Source organism: Onychomys torridus, chromosome 6, assembly GCF_903995425.1.
Source record: "Onychomys torridus chromosome 6, mOncTor1.1, whole genome shotgun sequence".
NCBI lineage: Eukaryota > Metazoa > Chordata > Mammalia > Rodentia > Cricetidae > Onychomys > Onychomys torridus.
Window position 1 is genome coordinate 70,284,971 of NC_050448.1, and position 20,856 is coordinate 70,305,826.

General features: G+C 43.9%; 1 protein-coding gene and 1 pseudogene across 3 annotated transcripts in view; both read left to right on the plus strand.

Moving 5' to 3' along the window:
* The window catches only part of Arnt (aryl hydrocarbon receptor nuclear translocator), an 85,265-nt gene that overhangs the window by 37,527 nt on the left and 26,882 nt on the right, over positions 1 to 20,856 (plus strand). Inside the window, exons 4-8 of one of the 3 annotated variants that reach the window (XM_036189928.1) lie at positions 2,897 to 2,941; positions 10,419 to 10,463; positions 14,219 to 14,432; positions 17,796 to 18,009; positions 19,290 to 19,392. In XM_036189928.1, coding sequence (XP_036045821.1) covers positions 2,897 to 2,941; positions 10,419 to 10,463; positions 14,219 to 14,432; positions 17,796 to 18,009; positions 19,290 to 19,392 — 621 coding nt within the window. Of the gene's footprint in view, positions 1 to 2,896; positions 2,942 to 10,398; positions 10,464 to 14,218; positions 14,433 to 17,795; positions 18,010 to 19,289; positions 19,393 to 20,856 lie in introns of all 3 variants that reach the window. The other 2 variants (XM_036189930.1, XM_036189929.1) reach the window with 2 other exon arrangements.
* On the plus strand, positions 3,949 to 4,431 carry LOC118585400 (annotated as a pseudogene).

A 20,856-nucleotide genomic window follows, 5' to 3' on the forward strand; every position in this document is an offset into this window, starting at 1 on the left:
TTGGCAGTTCTGTTCATGGGCTTTCTCATCTCTCCCATGGCACCTTAAATGCCACGTCTGAGACTTCTGTCTGTGGGGTCGGGGTCCTCTCTCCAGATGCTTAAGTTAGCCCTGATGTGGGGAAGCTATGGGAGACATGAGATGGATTTATTCCGTATTCTTGTATTATATATATTTTTGTTTTGGTTTTTTTGTTTGTTTGTTTGTTTAGCTTTTGATAGTTCGTTGGTTTGAGGACAGCTTTAGGAAGACCTGCCATGAGGCAGGTTGTAAACTGATATCTGACTAGAGAGTCATCTGGATTATTATAATCCCAACATGGGTCCTGATCCTAAACTCATTTGCATGCATCCTAGCCTGCTTCCAGACCTGTCCGTGCTGCTCAGGACTGCTCCGGTGACAGAGTGCAGGTGGGAGCCACAGTTGGGCAGGAGTGACCACCCCATGACAGAGAATAGAGCTGAGGTCAGATAAGCTGAGGGTCTTGGAGTCAGCGTTTCCTTAGGTTCAGGTTGCACATGGACAGGAGAGAAAGGCTCAGAAAGGGAGGGTTCACGGGGCTGGAGAGATGGCTCAGAGGTTAAGAGCACTGACTGCTCTTCCAGAGGTCCTGAGTTCAATTCCCAGCAATACATGGTGGCTCACAACCATCTGTAATGAGATCTGGCGCCCTCTTCTGGCCTGCAGGGATATGTGCAGACAGAACACTGCACATAATAAATAAATTTTAAAAAGGTGGGCGGAGAGTTCAGAGCTTAGGTAAAAAGCATGGGGATAAGGTGACTCTTCTCATTTGCCCATTCGCTGGCAGAAGTTAAATAATCCTGTGGAATATTGGGGTCCAAGCAGCCATATTTACTGGTGTCTAGGGATGTTAAGGCATTTCTCAGAGGAGGAGTGGGACCGAGAGGAAGAAGCCTTTGTGTCCCATGACTGCGGCTGAGAGGAAAAAATTAAAATTAAAATAACAAGTGGGATTCAAGCCCCCAGTCTCAGGCATCCCTGAGGTTAGGGAAGGATCTGTGAATCAGCACAAGTTACCGCACCTATGTCAAGAGGGGGGTAAGGGCTAGGGGCGTATGTACCCAGAGGACCCCATGGGGTCTGACAGCATTCAATGCTTCTCTGAGAGAGTGAGTTGTGGTGCATACAGTCCAAGGACCCCCACCCCCACCCCATCCAGCAGCGAGAAATGTATCTCAGGCTACAGTCGCGGGAAATGACGAGGAATTGGAAAAGGAAAACTCACTAATCTGGGCTGCTGGTGTTGTGCAGAGCAGTCTGGCGGCCCAGTAAACGGAAAGAAACCTCGGTACAGGGTCCTGATGCAGAGCCCTGGGAGAGCCTGCTCTGTCACAGCACCAATGTTGGTTTTAATGCGGTGCAGTGGTGTTCATCAAGCGGTGCTGTTAACCATACAAGCTACCATAAATTCAAGAAGTCATTGGTCATGTCATTTCCAGAAGACAGTGTTCTACAACAGTCTTTCCCCTCCTCATAATTCTAAAATTGTTTCTGTCCCCTCTTAAGGAATGGATCCTGAGTCTTGGAGGCTTTGGCTGTTTCCTCCACCCCTGTGAAGTATGGATGTACTGCTCAGACTGGCCTCCGTTCACTTGCTCAAGTGTCCACTTCCCTCAGTTGCCTAAGTCTGGGCCAGTAGAGCTGCAGACACATGTACCACCCAGTTTAAAGCAGGCTCTTAAGGAGTTGTTTGAATATCCTTATTTATGACCTTAATTTTCACAGAAGAATGGACACAGGAGAAAGACACATATACACTGTTCTATGGATTTGTTGTTGTTGTTGTTGTTTTGTTTTGTTTTAGCTGAGGACTGAACCCAGGGACTTGCACTTGCTAGGCAAGCGCTCTACCACTGAGCTAACTCCCCAACCCCTATGGATTTTTTTTTTAAGCCACATTTTGTGGCACGAATCCCAAATGGTCTTACAATAAAAACCCAGAGCCAGATATCAGGGTGAACACTGAAAGATCTGAGAAGCAAAGCCAGCCACAGCCACCACCTCTCACCTCACCAACTCCTCAGCCTGACAGAGCGCGAGTTCCTGTCTGAAAGGAAGAACCGTGCTGGCTCGGTTGAAGAGTCACGGGCCATGGCTACCAGAGTTAGATGGGCTTTATTAGAGAGGAGAGGGGACAGGAGGGAGAGGCCAGGCCTGGCGGAGGGGGGGGGGGGAGCGGGGCAGAGCAGACAGCAGAGAGGAGACAGAAAAGGGAGGTGGGGGTCCGCGTCCAGCTTTTTAAGGCTGGTATGTAGTCCCCTGCTGAGGATGTTAAACCCAGAAGAGTGAGAGCAGGATCCTAACACTGTCTCTTCCCACCTTGTATTCCTTTGTCTGCCCAGCCACATCACTTCCTGTCTCAACCTTCCTAGTGCTGGGGTTAAAGGTGTGTGTCACCACTGCCTGGCCTCTGTGGCAAATTTTATTTGTTCAAAATATCATCACAGCATTAAAAAAACAAAAAAAACCGAGTCAGGCATAGTGATTCACAGTTGTCATTCTGGTACTTGGGAGGCAGAGGCAAAAGGATCTCTGCAAAGTTCCAGGCTAGCCAGAGCTACATACCTGAGACCCCCATCTCAAAAAAACAAAAATCAAAAACCATTAGGAACAAACAAATAAGCAAACAGCAAGCCCAAATAGATCCCTGACTATAGGACCATCACAGACATTCACGTTCTCGGCACACCATCTTCTTACCAGTAGTTGGTTGAAAGCTCGGCAGCTGCCAGCAGTGTCTGTTGCTTTGTGAGGCTTATCCATTGGCTCTTCTTGTTGACCATGTTTACTTACTTCCAAGCAGAATCTGATAAGTGCAGATAAGATAAAAAAGAGACTGTTTGAATTAATCTTTCCCTGCCTCTCTTTTTAGATGTGATGATGAACAGATATGCAACGACAAAGAGCGGTTTGCCAGGTAATGCATGCACTAGGATTTTTGTCCTGCTATGAGATAAGCCGTCTAAACGTTAGATTGAGCTTTATCTAGGTGAGAGTGGATGTCTCTTTTCGTATCTTTCCTCTTCTGAAAAGTGTAGAGACAGCCTGTAATTTATGCATGTCAGGTGACCTGACTCGAAGCTAGCCGTGTATCTTTTACAAAATGCTTTCCTCATATGTGCAAGGTATACTAGTGTGTTTATTGTATCTACAGGAACACAAACTATGGACTTCTTGGGTTTATTTATTTATTTACTTGTTTGTTTGTTTTCGAGACAGGTTTCTCTGTGTAGCTCTGGCTGTCCCGGAACTTGCCTGTAGACCAGACTGACCTCAAACTCAGAGATCCGCCTGCCTCTGTCTCCCAAGTACTGGGATAAAAGGCATGCACCACCTCTGCCCGGCTGGATATAATTATTATATTGGTACAAGTAATGGAAGAATTTTTATAGAAAATGGTTTTTACTTATTTAAATGAGTTTTTCTAGATAATAAACTTAAAGTCGTTTAAATAAGTGTTAGATTATGAAATATACTTATTTTACTTTTTATTAAAGAGTAGTCTTTCTTAACCCAGATACTGGTTTTACTTTTAGAAAATTCTCGCTATTTGTAACTCTTAAAAAGTGTGTGTGTGGGGGGAGGGGCTGGAGAGATGGCTCAGAGGTTAAGAGCACTGACTGCTCTTTCAGAGGTCCTGAGTTCAATCCCCAGCAACCACATGGTGGCCACAGCCATCTGTAATGAGATCTGGCGCCCCCTTCTGGCCTGCAGGCAGAATGCTGTATACATAATAAATAAATCTTTAATTTAAAAAAGAGAGGGCATGGGGCTGGAATGCTGTATACATAATAAATAAATCTTTAATTTATAAAAGAGAGGTCATGGGGCTGGAGAGATGGCTCTGTGGGTAAGAATGCTTGTTGCTCTTGCAGAGGACCTAAATTTGGTTTCCAGCATGCACATGGTGGCTCAAAACCACCTGTATCTCTAGCTCCAGGGAACTTGACATCCTCTTGGCTTCTGGGGACTTCCAAATGCACACGATCGTACATACATGCAGACGCACACATAAACACATAAATACTTGGGGAGCCATGATAATAGCTACCAAGTATAAGCCTGTGCCCCTGTCCATTCTCCCCAGTACCCTAGACCCAGCAGAGTATGACATGTCCCTAGAGATCAGAAAGGCACAGGTTGAGCACTTGGCCCCGCTTAAACCGGAGTATCTGCTTCAGTATAATGACCCCAAATGCTAAAAACCCTGTCTTGACTGACTGGACCTAAGCAAGATCAGCGAATGTTAGCATAATTTCAGACCCACTCCCAAGAACTCACTTCGAGGAGCTGAGGTAGCACTTGGCCCGCATCTTCTGATACTATGTTTTCAAAACAGACAGGGAGAGAAAGGAAGGATGTGGCCGGGAAGAAAAATTGCACTGAACATTTAACCTTTCCTACTAAGTTTGGCACGGATGACTTTTATTCTTGTATAAGTATCTACTAATCACTGTAAATAATAAATAAATAAATAAATAAATACTTTAAGATCGATCCCTAAATCCAACAGTGAAACTCTTACTGTTCACTGCTGCACACATCAAGTGGGCTGACCCATGAGCTTCTGGCTGTTCTCCTGTCTCGTTCTTATATCTCAATAAGGATGCACCAGGATTACAGACTCTTGGGATACTGTATCAAGATTTTATGTGAGCTGGGAGGTGGTGGCACACACCTTTAATCCCAGCACTCGGGAGGCAGAGGCAGGTGGATCTCTATGAGTTTGAGGCCAGCTTGGTCTACAGAGTGAGATCCAGGACAGGCTCCAAAGCTACAGAGAGAAACCCTGTCTCGAAAAAAAAAAAAAAAAGACAAAAAAAAAAAAAAAAAAAAAGACCAGGTGGAAGGCATAGACCAACACCTGAGGCTGTTCTTTAACCTTCCCATGTCTGTCTGTCTGTCTGTCTCTCTCTCTGTCTCTCTCACACACACACACACACACACACACACACACACACACACACAAAGTTGAGTTTGTAACCCCCTCAAAAATGAGTAATTTTATTTTTAAATGTTGTATTTAATTGAGTACTTTTAAATGACTTGTTTTTAATTATGCTTATGTGTGTGTGTGAAGTCTGTAAGAGGACACAAGCACACTTAACCACTGAGTTGTTTCTATAGCCCAGTGAATACTGACTGAAGATTTTATTACATTGATTGACTGAGAGAGAGAGAGAGAGAGAGAGAGAGAGAGAGAGCGCGCGAGAGAGAGAGAGCGAGCGAGCTAGCGCTCCATTCCACATGTGGAACTTAGAGGACAACTTTTGGGGTGGATTCTTGCCTTTCCACCTATGAATCCCAGTGATCAAACTTACATCTTTAGGCTTGGCAGCAAGCATCTTAACTCACTGAGCCATCCTGCCGGCCCTTCTCTGAGTACTTATTACTAGTATTCAGTCATTGCTGATCCTGCCTGTCTGGGGTCCATTTTGAGGCTACTGATCTAGAGAACCAAGAATTATCAGGCAGTCTTTTGGGCCACAAGAATATATTATAGAGATTCAGCTGTGTATTAAGGCTATACTTTGACTGGCCAAGGGTCGTCAAACAGGAAGGAATATTTGGTGTTATACAGCCTTAATATTCAGCTGCATCTTGCTGTGAAATTCTTGTGGGCCCATATATTACTCAACCATTTGTGAAACAATTCAGCTTCTCAGACATGCTGAACTTCTAGGTTACTAACTCCCCGCTGAGCCCGGGAGACAAGCAGGCTGGAGCGGAATTCCAGAGGAAAACTGTATGGCCAGAGAAAAGAGAGGAAGACAGATTCTGTGGAGGGTAAGGGAGATCTCTTGTAGAGTTTATCAGGGCCAGGGGTAAGGAGCCAGGAAGGATAGATGGAGGAGGAAGATGAGACCAAGCATAAGGGCTTAGTTATTACCAGAGCTCTGAGGGAACAGAAGAAGTAGCTACAAAGAGGAACTGAGACTCAGGATGGAACTGAAGCTGGATAGATAGTTTGGTCATAAAGGAATAAAGTAACGGACAAAAGAGCGTAGTGTACGTAGATTCCTTTCCCTCAGATACCCCACACCTGACATAGCATCTTTCCCAGGACTCTGGGAAGAATTTTCTCAGGGATGGAACTTGGGAAAATTCTGTTATCTTTGAGGCAGAGTAGATTAAAACTCTTAGAAACAGTGTTGGCAATGTATAGGGTTGATTGAAGAGAACAGGTAGGTAAGGTAGTAGGTGAGTAATAGGTAGAAAGAGGGAGGGAGGGAGGGAGTTAGATAGAAGCTGCTGAACTATTAAGACAGCTTTGAAATCATGAGTACCTAGGCACAGAAAAGTGGCCTTGACACTAGGTAAAGAGTTTATTAAAACCTTTTGAAATAAATGAAATCTTAAGTATGCAAATAATCTCCAAAGTGAAATCTTTGTGGTAATAATCTTTCAGATTCTGTTAAAAAGCCAAGCCATAAAACTGGATGTGGCAGTGTATTATTGTAATCTCAGTGCTGTGGAGGTGGTGGCAAGAGATCAGAAGTCCTGGGTCAGGGGCTGGAGTGATGCTCAGCAGGTAAGAGCACTGACTGCTCCTGCAGAGGACAGGGATTCAGTTACCAGCACCCACGCGGTGGTTCACAGCCATCTGTCTATGAGTCCAGTTCCAGGGGATCTTACACCCTTTTTTGGACTTCATGGGCCTTGCATACATGTAGCAATCATGTATACATACAAGTAAAACATACACATAAAAATAAAAATAGATAATTTTTTTTTTTAAATTTGGTATCCAGGCACTGGTAGCACATATCTTTAATCCCAGCACTGGGCTGGATCTCTGTGGACTTCATAGCAAGTTCCAGATCATCATTAAGGCAGGTAGTATAGGTCCACAGTTTCTTGACTGAAATTCTGTCAATCCACAAAAACATAACCTGGAGTATTTTAATCTATCTGTGTCCTATTTTGTTCAGAAATATTGGAGTAGACAAGAGATTATGACTCTACTAATAATACTAAAAGGAATTTTAAAACAAAAATTCACTTTTTTTTTTTTTTTAATTGGTTTTTCAAGACGGGGTTTCTCTGTGTAGCCTTGAAATTCTCTCTGTAGACCACGCTGACCTCGAACTCAGAACTCAGAGGTCGGCCTACCTCTACCTTCTGAGTGCTGGGATTAAAGGCATGCACCACACCACCAGGCTAAGGAAGGTTTCCTAAATAATTTTAAAACATGACCTATTAAGATTCTGTCTTTAAACAGTTGATTGTGTGTATGTGCATGTGGCTATGTGCCTGTGAGAGTGTGTGCCCATGGAAGCCAGAGCATCCCCTGGAGTTGGATTTATAGGAGGTTGTGAACTGTCCAGCATGGGTGCTAGGAACCAGACTCAAGTCCTCCTCCAGAACAGTGTGTGCTCTTAATGACTGAGCTGTCCGTACCTCCAGTCTGTTTGTTTGTTTGTAGTTAAGGGCTCAGCAGCCTGGCTTTCCTGGAACCTGCGGGCATAATTTTGCCTTTGTTTTCCGAACGCTGGGGTTAAAGTTGAACAGCACCAGGGTCAGCGTCTCTTTTCCTGCTGACCGTTGTTGAGTGTGTGCGTGTAGAGAGCACCAGGGTCAGCGTCTCTTTTCCTGCTGACCGTTGTTGAGTGTGCGTGTGCGTGTAGAGAGCAGAGGACAACTTTAGGTGTCTTTCATAAGGAGCCTTCCTCTTTTTCCCCACCCCCACAGGGTCTCATTCTCTTTGCTGGAACGCACCGAGGTGGCTAGGCTGATGTTGGATGAGCCCCTGGGAGCCTCCTATCTGTGCCTTCTCGGTGCTAAGATCCCAAGGATTTTACCTTCCTACTTTACTGGAATCTTCCCATGTACTGCAAAGATAATAATAATCACTATTATTATTATTAAGCTCAATATTATTAAAGCCCAAGTTTTACTCTTTTGCAAATTCCTAGGCACAAGCAGTTCTCCTGTTTTATCTTCCCTAGTAGCTGGGACTACAAGGCCCCTGCTTCCTGCTGTGGCCATCCTAAGGCAGAGTCTTATGAAGTTACTTTATTTGCATGGCTCACTTTATTGTCTTGGGTTATATGAAACAGTCTCTCTTGCCTGTTGCTCAATTCTCATGCTCATGTGTGATCTACCATTGAGATACATACTCCTTGTCATTATCTTAAATTTTTTCTTTTCTTTTCTTTTTTTTTTTGAGCTGAGGATCAAACCCAGGGCCTTGCGCTTGCTAGGCAAGCACTCTACCACTGAGCTAAATCCCCAACCCCTATCTTAAAATTTTTTTAAATTTACTCATTTTATCTGTTTTTCCTATTGCATGCCTGTATGCCTCTGCTGCCTGCATGTGCATGCCTGGTGTCCATAGAGGACAGAAGAGGGCATCAGATCTTCTAGAACTGGAACAAGAGACTCATGAATTGCCATGTGGTTGCTGAGAATTGAACTCAGGACCTCTCGAAGAAGAGCAGCCAGTGCTCTTAACTACTGACCCATTTCTCCCACCCCATTGTCATTTTTAATAGCCAAACTTTTTGATCTGTTAATATACTTTATTTAGATAATTTATTTGAGGCTTATCTCTCTTAAAGTAAGTACTGATGCAGTAAATTAGCTAATATCGTGTTTTTTCAGTTGCTATGCCCATTCCTTTTTTGGGTGAGGTTTTTGAGATGGTCTTTCTATATAGTCCTGGTTATGATAGAACTGACTATATAGACCAGGCTGGCCCTGAACTCCTCAAGGGTGGAAATTAAAGGCATATACCACCATACCTGGCCCCTGGCCCGTGCCCCCTGCCACCCATTCTTAACTGAATCTTGGTTTTCTGGAAGAATTTAGTGATAACTTTTGTCTTTCTCAAAGAGAGAATGAATTGATACTGGCTAAACTATCGAAAAAGTGCTTAGGTGACTAAACCAGAATTATTTAGATTAGGAATGTGTCAATTATAGAGGAAATGTATGCAAGAAATGTAGCTCTTGGTTTAAGGATATAATTTCATGAGTAACATCTGGTCATGATCCAGCTAGATGGCTCAGCATATAACTCTTACCATCAAGCCTGAGGACAAAATTTCTAGCCCCAAGATTAGATGATGAAAGCAGAGAACAGACGCCCACAAGTTGTCCTCTAACTTCTATACATACTCTCTGGCACACATGTGCACACACATAGACACTCTAAATATTACAATGGGAAAAAAATCTGGTCCTAATTTTGTGTATATGTGTATTTATGTTAGGGACTTATATTTCTGGTCAGTGTAGTGGTATTTGCTCTGCCTATGATATTGGGCTATATGGCCCAAAGGAGGCGATGCTTCCTGCCATGTATGTGATTTCTTATAAGGGGTTAGAGAAGGGTCACGTGCTCTGCTCCCTGCTCCTGCTTGCGAGGTGCCTTCACTTGGATTCACTCCTGGTCAGATCAGAGGATGACTTGTGCTGTCTACTCCGTTCTATAATCACAAGTGTGTTTCCTCAATTTATATCTTCATAAATTGTTACCATTTTAGTAGACTCGTGGATTGATTGCAAAACGTGGCGCCCAACGTGGGGAAGAGAGATGGCTCAGTGGTTAAGAGCACTGACTGATGATCCAGAGGATCTGGGTTCAATTCCTAGGCCGTCCCGTGTCTGGTCACACCAGGATAAAAATGGGGAAAAAAAATCGGGAAGCAGGAAAGGAACCCTTGTGACCCCTCTCTGCGACACCCCCCCCCCCATTCCTTTTAAGCGGTAATATACAGCAGCAGGAAGCACCACCTCCTTTGGGCCCTATAGCCAAGGTCATGGGTGGAGCAAATACCACTACAGGTCAGTTGTTTGAAACTGCTTAATTTAGACACTACAGAGTGTCTGTGTGAGTATGCTTTTCTTCCCAAATTGGCAGCACCTTATAAGAGTGATCATCCTGGGTTCCCTGGTTGGCCCTTGTTCAACTCTGTGTCTTTGGTCTCTATAGAGATTGTTTGACAAGATGTGTTTTGTGTTGAGATCATGTTAGTTTATCTTATAAGTTACTTAAAAACATATGGTTCTGTAGATTATGAGCAAGGTTCTTGCTTGTATTGCCGTTTCCTCCTTTTTCTCTGTATCCATTTTATTTCTTTTCTTCTTCCCATTTGCATTTCATTTCTCCTCCTCCCCTTTTTCTTTTTTTTAAGATTTATTTATTTATTATGTATACAGTATGTGTGACTGCACACCAGAAGAGGGCACCAGATCTCATTACTGATGGTTGTGAGCCACCATGTGGGTGCTGGGAATTGAACTCAGGACCTCTGGAAGAGCAGCCAGTGTTCTTAACCTCTGAGCCACCTCTCCAGCCCATCCTCCTTCCCTTTCATCCACACTTTCTCTCTTCTCTCCTTTCTTCCTTTTTATTTTAATTTTCGCTTAGTTCATCAATTCTGTTTTTAGGTCGGATGATGAGCAGAGCTCTGCGGATAAAGAGAGACTTGCCAGGTAGGAACCGTGTTTAGCATGAAGCAGATGCTGTTATTACCCGTCTTTTCTTCCCCTTTCTGTAATTTTTCTTACCTGTGGCAAAAAAAAAAAAAGACACAAATTTTTACAAGTTTGGGTGTAACAGGAACTTTGGCTACCCCATCAGAAAGTGGTTGTGTTAATAAGCCAGGAAGTGGTGGTGCACACCTTAAATCCCAACTCTTGGGAAGCAGAGGCAGGTGGATCTCTGTGAGTCTGAGACTGTGTGGACTACAGAGTGAGTTCTAGGACAGCTAGAGCTGTTACACAGAGAAACTCTGTCTTGAAAAACGTAAAAAAAGCAAAAACAAAAAACAAAGAAATTGCTGTGTTCATTATTTTAAATTTTCTTATATTCTCTTTATCTCATCATTAAATTCACAGAATGAAAAGGTTTTAGAAATAATGTGATAGGGCCTGGAGAGATGGCTCAGAGGTTAAGAGCTCTTCAGAGGTCCTAAATTCAATTCCCAGCAGCCACCTGGTGTCTCAAACCATCTATAATGAGATCTGGTGTTCTCTTCTGGCCGGCAGGGACACATGCAGATAGAACACTGTATACATAATAAATAAATAAATCTTTAAAAAAAGAGAAAGAAATAATGAGGCTGTGTCCATTGGTGCTTTAACAGGAAAATGCTCTATCAGAATACCTATAACTGCCATAGTTCCCAGTATTTAGGACATAGCACTTTCTCTGCACTTCCCTGTGTAGACGTAAAGACTAGATTACTCTGTCAGTTCTATTCCTCCTCACAGTTTCTGCGGAATGCTAGCTGCCTTGGTAATGGCTATTTAAAACATGGATATGCTAGGCTGGAGAGATAGCTCAGTCTGTAAAGAACTTCCTGTGCAAGCATAATTACCAGAGTTTTATCCCCAGGACCCACGAAAGAGGAGGGTGTGGGTTTATAACTCTGCATATGTTTGTAATTCTAGCACAATAGAGAAGCAGAGGCCAGCAAATCCCTCAAGTCACTGGACAGCTATGCCAGCTTAGTAGTCAAGCCCTGAGTCCCAGTGAAGAGATGATGTCTCAGAAAACAAGGTGGGAGGAGGGTGTCTTAAGAACTAACACCTGAGATTTACCTTTGTTTTTACATACATGCACATGCATGCTCACACATGCCATGCAGTATGCACATGCACACACATTACTTTTTGGAAGTCTGTCTCAAATTTGTCAGATACAAAGAAAATGAGTACTTTAAATTTGAGAGTAGATTTTTTTCCCTTTGTCTTAGGTAAAGTAACTAAATATGAACCTATGAATGGGACCTTTTTGTGCTTTGGAAAGAGACTCTAGAATCAGTCCTTCTTTCCTCTTTCAAGACAGGGTCTCATGTACTTATGCTGGCCTTAAACTCATGATTCTCTTGTCTCTGCCTCCCAAGTACTAGGATTACAGGTACAGATAAATATTCTCTGTAGTCAGATTCTTCTGAGGGAGTGCTAGGGATTGAAGTCAGCTTTGTGTGCTGTGGGTGAGCACCGTACCAGCCCCGTGTTAGGAGTGCAGGCAGCTGTCCATGATACACCAATACTGCTTGACGCCCAAACCTTCCCGTTCTGGTCTGTGAGTTGGCATGCCTTATTAGTAACTGGATCATTAATACAGATGTTTTTACTGTTTCCTCCTGTATTACTTCTTTAAGCTGGGCCACAAATTCATTCTGTGGCTGTCTGAACCCATGCCGCCGCCTCCTCCTCCTCCTCCTCCTCCTCCTCCTCCTCCTCCTCCTCCTCCTGCTGCTTCCACCCTTCAGAGACCTGCCTCAGCATGTTGGTGAGGAGGGAGGTATTGCACTGGGGAGGAGGAGCTCTGGGAAAGCCATCTAATCCTTGGACTTCATTTGGCTCATTGTATACCAAGGACGTTTGTGTTAGATTAGTGTGTGTGTTGTTTTTCTCTACAGAATAGATCCATAAGTGGTAAAGAAGTACATAGAGATGACACAGCCAAGCTGCCCGGCTAGGAGCCGAAACGCAGCCTGTTCCATCTTCTCTTTGAGGCGTCCTCATGGAAGCCGCTGAGCAGCCTTTTAGCTTTCTAGAACTCCTGATCGTCAACTTTAGATTATACCTCTTAACAGTTACATCGTAATTCTGCCTCAGTTGTAGGATCTTCAGGTGAAGTCTTGTTTCCCTGATGAGATCCAGGTTTTCAGCTATTCACTCCCTGCTCCGATTCCCGCTGTGCATTTTGCCCAGTCTGAGGATCACATGATAATGTGTACTCTCCTCAGTTCAGTGCACCGCCAAACCCAGAGAAGAAGGTCGGACTTTCATGCATTAGTGTAACAAATGAAGTTCCAGAATCTTCCAGTTCTTCATTTAATGTCAGAAGAACTTAAAACAGCAGCATTTAACATACTAAGAGAATTGATACTATCATGTCTTTTTTTCTTTTCTTTTTGGGACAAGGGCTCTCTGTGTAGCTGTGGGTGTACCGGAACTCACAGAGATCCACCTCTACCTCTTGAGTACTGGGGTTCAAGGCAGACACCACCATAAGTGCCTTCTCTTTTTTCCCTTTACTTTTCCCACTTTTTTTTTTTTTTGATAGTCTTATGTATTCCAGGCTGGCCCCAGACTGATACATAGCTGAGAATGAACTTTTGATCCACTCAGGTGCTGGGATTACAGAGTGGTGGTGGTTGCTATTGCTTTTTCTTCTCCTTTAAAAAGGCGGGGCAGGGTAGTTTTGAGACTGATACTGCTGTGTAGCCCAAGCTGGTCTTAAACTCACTTTGAAGTTCGTGATGGTCTCTTGCCTTAGCCTCCCACTTGCTGAGATTATAGACAGGCATGTGCCACCATGCCAGGCCCCATTGGGTTCTTTAGAACAAGATACCACTATGTAGTTCATGTTATAGCCCAGACTAGCCTCGAACTTAAAATTCTTGTGCCTTAGATTTTTTGTTTGTTTGTTTGTTTGTTTTGAGACAAGGTTTCTCTCTGTAGCTTTGGAGCCTGTCCTGGAACAAGTTCTGTAGACCAGGCTGGCCTCGAACTCTCAGAGATCCACCTGCCTCTGTGAGTGCTAGGATTAAAGGCGTGCGCCACCACCACCCAGCTGTGCCTTGGTCTTTTAAAGTGCTGGAATTGTAAGCATGTGCTATTCATGTCTGCACCAGTATTTCTTTCATAAGCTAGTGATCCACTTACTTAAATTAGCAAAAGTTGGTCATTTTATTTTCTAGCCTCCAAGTGTTTTAATGCAGTCAGTGAAGCTGAGATTTGCCCCCTTAGGAACTTAAGTAAATGAAATCAACATTTTAAAAAGACTGTTATTTCTTTTTGTTTATTGTTGTTGTTTGAGGCAGGGTTTCTCTGTGTAACAGTTCTGGCTGTCCTGGAAATCACTCTGCAGACCAGGTTGGCCTTGAACTCAGAGATCTGCCCTTGTCTGCCTGGAGTTCTGGGATTAAAGGCATTCGCCAGCATGCCCATCTTTAACCGTTATTTTTAAAACATTTCTTTCCTCTGAAGAAATGGTAAATTAGAGGAAGTGGTTTCCTGGAGGGGCATTATGTACTTGTTCTTTGTCTGGACTGTGTTGGTTTGTTTCATGCTTGCTGTGCATGAGGTCGACCTGCTGAGCTGCTGAGACTTGAACTTCATCAAACCTAAGTACTACAGCTTAGAGCAGCTGACCTGGTGTCCATACCACTCCCTCAGGCCAAGGACCAGACGTGCCCTAGAACGGAGCCCCCCTCTCTCTCTCCATACAGGGAGAACCATAGCGAGATAGAGCGGCGACGGCGGAACAAGATGACGGCGTACATCACAGAACTGTCAGACATGGTACCCACCTGTAGCGCCCTGGCTCGGAAGCCAGACAAGCTGACCATCTTACGAATGGCCGTTTCCCACATGAAGTCCTTGAGGGGCACTGGCAACACAGCTACCGACGGCTCCTACAAGCCTTCTTTCCTCACCGATCAGGTCTCTGTGCGGATGTGCTCACGGTTTGGGCTGACTGAGTGGGTTGTTTGTTCTGTTTTTGAGGTGAGGTCTCACATAGCCTCCACCTCACTATCCTGCAGCAGTGACGCTGAACTGTCTCTTTCTTGCCTCCACCTCCCTCGGGCCACCATGGCCAGCTTAGGAGCTTGTTTCTTCAGGAGCCATCAGGCCATATGGAGAAATGAGTTTCAGTCTTAGCTATGACGAGGTATTGGAGTAGTGAGAAGTAGGCAAGAGTTGTGAGAACTGTTTAGACGACTTTAGGTATTTTAGAACTTGGCTCATAAATGAAAGAAGGGTGCAGTTCCAGAGAGAGTACCACATCCATGGAACCAGGATTCCTTGGGGTCAGAAGTCTAGCAGATGGAAGCAATCTGTCCCACCTCTGAGGCCACTTCCAGTCTTAGGAGGAGTCTGACAGGCAGTCTCTGCCTCTCCGCGCTGCGTGCCGTTCCATTTGATGGACAGAGACGGCAGAGATTCCTCCTCATTCAGGAACCGCAACTGAGAGCTGTGGCTGTGGGTCCTTGGGGGAGCACTCACCTCCTGTGCTGGAGACCTGGGTGCAGCCTCCACTACTACCAGAAGAAAGGCCCGAATTCGAACATAATAAGTAGTGCTGAGATCCATGAAAGGAAAATGGTGGAAAGAAGCGTATGGAGAGTAGACGGCTTTTTTGTTGATGCTTTGTGTGTGGTAAATCTGTAATGGTGGTGGGGTGTCCACGTTTGTTTAGTCTCTCCAGACTTGGCCGAGAGTGACTGTGGAGGACAGGTCACATCTCAGTGAAAATGCCATGTTGGGCAGGGCGTGGTGGCACAGGCCTTTAATCCCAGCACTAAGGAAGCCACCACGGCCAGCCCGGTCTACATAAAGAGTTCTAGGCCAGCCAGAGCTATGTAGCACGACCTTGTTTCAAAAAGTAAAAAAGAGGGCTGGGGATTTAGCTCAGTGGTAGAGCGCTTGCCTAGCAAGCACAAGGCCCTGGGTTCGAGCCTCAGCTCAAAAATAAATAAATAAGTAAATAAATAGATAGATAGATAGATAGATAAATAGATACATGATTGTTCATACCTCGAAAGCACAAACCCTGCATTTGGTCCCCAACAACTGGATTTGGTAGCTCATAACTAATTTCAGCACTAGGGTAGGAGTAAAGAGAAGTTGAATCATCCTCCTAAGGGCCAGCCTGGTATACATAAGATATTAACTAAAATAAATATATGTGCACATGTAATGTGTGATTATTGTGGGAAGTTTTAGAAAGTACAGGCATGATAAAGAATGAGGCAAAGGACATTTAATGTAATGGCACCATATTCATCTAATTATAGGAGTATGGCTTGAGAGAAAGGAGTGAGTTCTCCAGATAGGACGGTCTGTTTGCTAGCCCTTGCAGCACATTTAATAGCTATGTATGTACACAGAAATACTCAGTTTACTTCCTCAGAATACATGCAGGTATTGATTAAACAAATCCCAGGTATGCTCTTTTTTGACGAATCAGGTACTTTGTGCTATGAGAAATATAAAGAATGGTAAAAGATAGGTCAGTGGTAGAAACAGATATGTAAATTGATAACTAATAACACAAAACTAGTGTTATAACAGAGGAAGAGTAATGAGGCTTATAGGAATACAGAGACAGAAAGAGAGGAGGGCTGCAGAGATGGCTCAGCAGTTAAGAGCATCGGCAGCTCTTCCAGAGGTCCTGAGTTCAATTTCCAGCAACCACATGGTGGCTCCCAACTATCTGTAATGAGATCTGGCGCCTCCTTCTGACCTGCAGATATGCAGGCAGAACACTGAACATAATAAATAAATTTGAAAAGGATAAAGAAAGAGAAGAACTAGCTAGATACTGGGCATGGTGGCACACTGCTTTAATCCCAGCAGTCAAGATGAAGGCCATTTCTGTAAGTTACTTTTGATTAAATGATTTCGAGAAATCAGGAAATTGGTGGGGGAGGGCTGTGGTGGCTTGGTGGGAAGATTCAGAGGTGTGGACTTGGGTTTATTTCATGGTTCAAAAGCTTATGTTTGGGTGCTGAAAAGAGAAGATGAACAGAGAACATGACTTAGGAACTGTCTACATGTAACATGTGAACAAAGGGAAGAGACCCTGGAGCAGAAATGGAGTTTCAGAAGATGCTAAGCAAAAATGAAATTTATAGAGTGCAGTGGGTAGTATTACCAGATTGTGGAGAGAGATTGAATTAAAAACAAAACAACAACAGAAAAATGATGAGGATCCAGGAAAGGGACCTGAATTGGCAATTAGGAGGACACAAGTAAACCACTTAAGAAAACAGCAACGAAACAGGAGAGTGGTTTAGAGTGAAGACTGAGGAGTAATGGAAAAGTAAGAGAGGATAGGGCCATTGAGTGTAACATGGTCTCTCTGCTTTTACCCCCTTTATCTACCCTCAAAATGACAGTGGTCTATTGATGGTTTTATGGTTGCTTACTGCCTAAAAATTAAAACCTAAATCATTTAATGTAATAACAACACAGGCTGGACAAGTGGAGCGAAGGTTTGTATAGAAATAGGAAGTTCTGTGTTTATGAGCTTGAACGGAAAGAGGGAGGGGGAAGTGACCCTAAAGAGAGAGCGCTCGTGCAGAGGATGGATCAGGAAGTCGGCTGTTAGAGGCTTGCTTATATTTCAGTTGACAGAATGCTTGCCAGCGTGCACGAAGCCCTGGGTTTAGTGACATTCACAAAATCAGGGTGGTGCTGAATCCCTGTAATCCCAGTACCTGGGAGGTGGAGGCAGGATGATCAGAAATTCAAGGCCATCCTTCACCGTGTAGGAAGTTTGAGTTCAGACTGATCTATGTGAGACTATGTCTTTTTTTTTTTTTTTTCCAGAGCTGAGGACCGAACCCAGGGCCTTGAGCTTGCTAGGCAAATGTTCTGCCACTGAGCTAAATCCCCAACCCCCTATGTCTTTTTTTTTTTTTTTTCCTAAAGCCTGTTATTTGCTATATGTGTTAGTTGTAATTCCAGTACTTGAGAGGCTGAAATAAGAGGATTGCCATGAATCCAAGGCCAAAAGACCCCTGCCCCCCCAAAAAAGTCTCATCATTGTAAGACTTTTTATTCTCCCTTGAGTATTAAGAGAAAGAGGTGGCTAGCAACTTAGAGAAATAGAATAGATACTTCTTGTAGACAACTTTGCCAGTGGGTATTTAGGACGGGAACCCATGGCTTGGCTGAGGTATACTCTGCAGTTCTTAATGGAGCAATGTATGTACACCAAAGACTCTTGCTGCTTCCCATGACTACAGATACATGGTTTTTCAGAGTTCCCTCTTAACTTTGACTGATTTTCTTGACCAGGAACTAAAGCATTTGATCTTGGAGGCAGCAGACGGCTTTCTGTTTATTGTTTCATGTGAGACTGGCCGGGTAGTCTACGTGTCTGATTCAGTGACGCCTGTTTTGAACCAACCACAGTCTGAATGGTTCGGGAGCACACTCTATGATCAGGTGCATCCAGATGATGTGGATAAACTTCGAGAGCAGCTTTCTACTTCAGAAAATGCCCTGACAGGTGAGAGTTGGGTAGATAGCAATTGAGTGGGGGGAACGTGTCTTTATTTTGCTGAGGTGTTAGAGATATTTAAGCCCTTAAATTGGTTTGTTGAATCTGGCAGAGCTTATTAAAAAAAATGTTACCTTAATGTTAAATTTTATTCATATGCAAATATCTACTCATTCTTAGAAAACATTTCATCAGTGGTTGTGTTCTTAAGTTAACTTATATCTTAATTATACTGTAAATAAAACAGGGAAATTAAAATGTACAGTAGTTTCTTTCCTGTCTCCACATAATAAAAGAATGGTCTATTCTTGTATTACCTGGCATTTTCTCGTCCACACTTGTGCCTGACTCTGTGCTATGATAATAGATTGGCTTGGTAGGAGAGTGGTTACTGAGTAGTTACCGGTCATGTCTAAGGTACTCGGTTGTCATTGTCTCTACTGTGTCGTCCTCTCTTACCCACATCAGTGAGGTTCAGTCCTTTGCCAGCATTTGGGTAGAGGAATAAGTGACGTTTGTTCTAGGCAACTGTATAGGAAGCTACAAAATAGAACAAATAACTGGTGGTTAAAATACAGGAAGTTCTGATATCTCTGGAGTGGACATATTCATACTAACTTTGTTTTTTAGTTTTTCCCTTCTTTCATGATTTGGTACAGTTCATTTCTCTAATTTTCTGTTTCCCCAGAGGTTACTGATTTTTTTTTTTTTTAATAAAGGGCAGACAGATAAGTTTCTTAGCATGTAAAATTTCTCATTTTTAAGCCAGACACCCCACCCCTCAAGCCTGAAGATAATTCTTCTCATGAACTCAGCAACCTAAGCTTAATCTGCAGAACCTGTGTAAAAGTGGAAGGGAGACCAACTCCACAGAGTTGACCTCTGACCTCCATGTATATGAATGGACACATGCACACAACAACAAAAATAATTAAATTTTGTAAAAAATAAAATAAAAATAAGCATGATAATACGCCTTGCTTGGCCAGGCAGTGCACACCATAGATGCCAGTACTGGGGCGGCAGAGGCAGGCAGATCTCCTGGTCTACGTAGTGAGTTCCTGTGCACTTTGCCCCCCCCTCCCCCACGCGCCCTTTCCTCCCCTGCCTTACTCAGAGGCATTCCCAGTTTCCCAGTGCCGTCTCTGAACCAATCGTGAGAGCCCTAGATGAGGATGCGGCAGTAAGGCTTAAACCAAAACCTCTCTGTCAGAAAGAAGGCAGGAGGGCAGGGGCTCCCTTCCCACCCACACGAATTAACTCCAGGTGCTCTCCACACCCTTCTGCAGGGCGAATCCTGGATCTAAAGACCGGGACGGTGAAAAAGGAAGGCCAGCAGTCCTCCATGAGGATGTGCATGGGCTCCAGAAGGTCCTTCATTTGTCGGATGAGGTGAGGAATCTGAAGCTGGGGCTTGTGTTGGGTAGGAATAATGAGCAGCTGAGGCCTTCCTTCTGCCCGAGCATTAACGTTTAATTTCTAAAGCCGTATTCCTGGTCACAGTTGGATTACATTTAATTCTCAAGAACCAGATGTTTTATCGTGATTCTCTTACTTAGTAAGAGGAACAACACTTAATGAATTACTCTTCTAGCATAGTTGATAGGCCCTTTATTTCTCCTTATTTCTGTCTTCCTACTTTATTTCCACAACTGTCCATAGGGTAAGATTCATAGTTACTACTTTATTGATTATAAAAATGGATTCAGGGGGCTGGAGAGATGGCTCAGAGGTTAAGAGCACTGACTGTTCTTCCAGAGGTCCTGAGTTCAATTCCCAGAAATCACATGAGGCTCACAACCATCTGTAAGATCTGGTGCCCTCTTCTGGCCTGTAGTCATACATGCTGTATACATAATAAATAAATAAATCTTTTTTTTTTTTTTTAAATGGGCTGGAGAGATGACTCAGCAGTTAAGAGCACTGGCTGCTCTTCCAGAGGTCCTGAGTTCAATTCCTAGTCAACCACATGGTGGCTCACAACCATCTGTAATGAGATCTGATGCCCTAATTTAAAAAAAAAATGGATTCAGGGGGCTCAGCAGTTAGAGCACTTTCTGCTCTTCCAGAGGACCCTGGTTTCATTACCAACACCACATGTAACTTACAACTATCTGTAACTCCAGTTCTGGGGGACTTGATGCTTTCTTGTGGCTTCTGTGGGCACAGACATGGAAGTAGTGCACAAGCAGGCTCCAAAGTTATACAGGGAAACCCTGTCTCAAAAAAGAGAAAACATCTTCCAATAAAACAAAACAAAACAAAAATGGATTAAAGACCTGAAGAGATAGCTTCATACGAAGTGCTTGGCTGCATAAGCTTGCAGAACCCAATTCAGTCCCCAGCATCCACAGGAAAGCTAGACATGACTGCTCTGCTCATCCCATTTCTGGAGAGGCCTAGCCAGATTGGTGAGCCCTAGGTCCTCTTGAAAGACCCTGTCTCAAAATGAAGGTTGAGGGGCTGGAGAGATGGCTCAGCAGCTCAGACCTTACCCTCCCCCATTGATATGTGTTCAGACTTCAGACTCCATATCGACATGCTGCAGCATCTAGTGCTGGGATTTCAGGCATGTTTGTTGTTGTGTGTTCAGATTGAAAAAACACCTTGTGTGTGAATGATGTATGTGTATGTGGATTCGTGTGTGTGAGGTTGGAGTGAGTACAAGTAGTTGGAGGCGGTTCTCTCCTTTGACCATGTGGGTTGAGGTAATCCAGTTCAGGCCATAAGGCTTGTGTGGCAAGTCCCCTTTCCTGATAGCCATCTCACTGGCTGTGTTGTTAAGATGTTTTTTAGGTTTCTCTGTAAACCACCCTGGCTGTCCTGGAGCTCACTCTGTAGCCCAGGCTGGCCTCG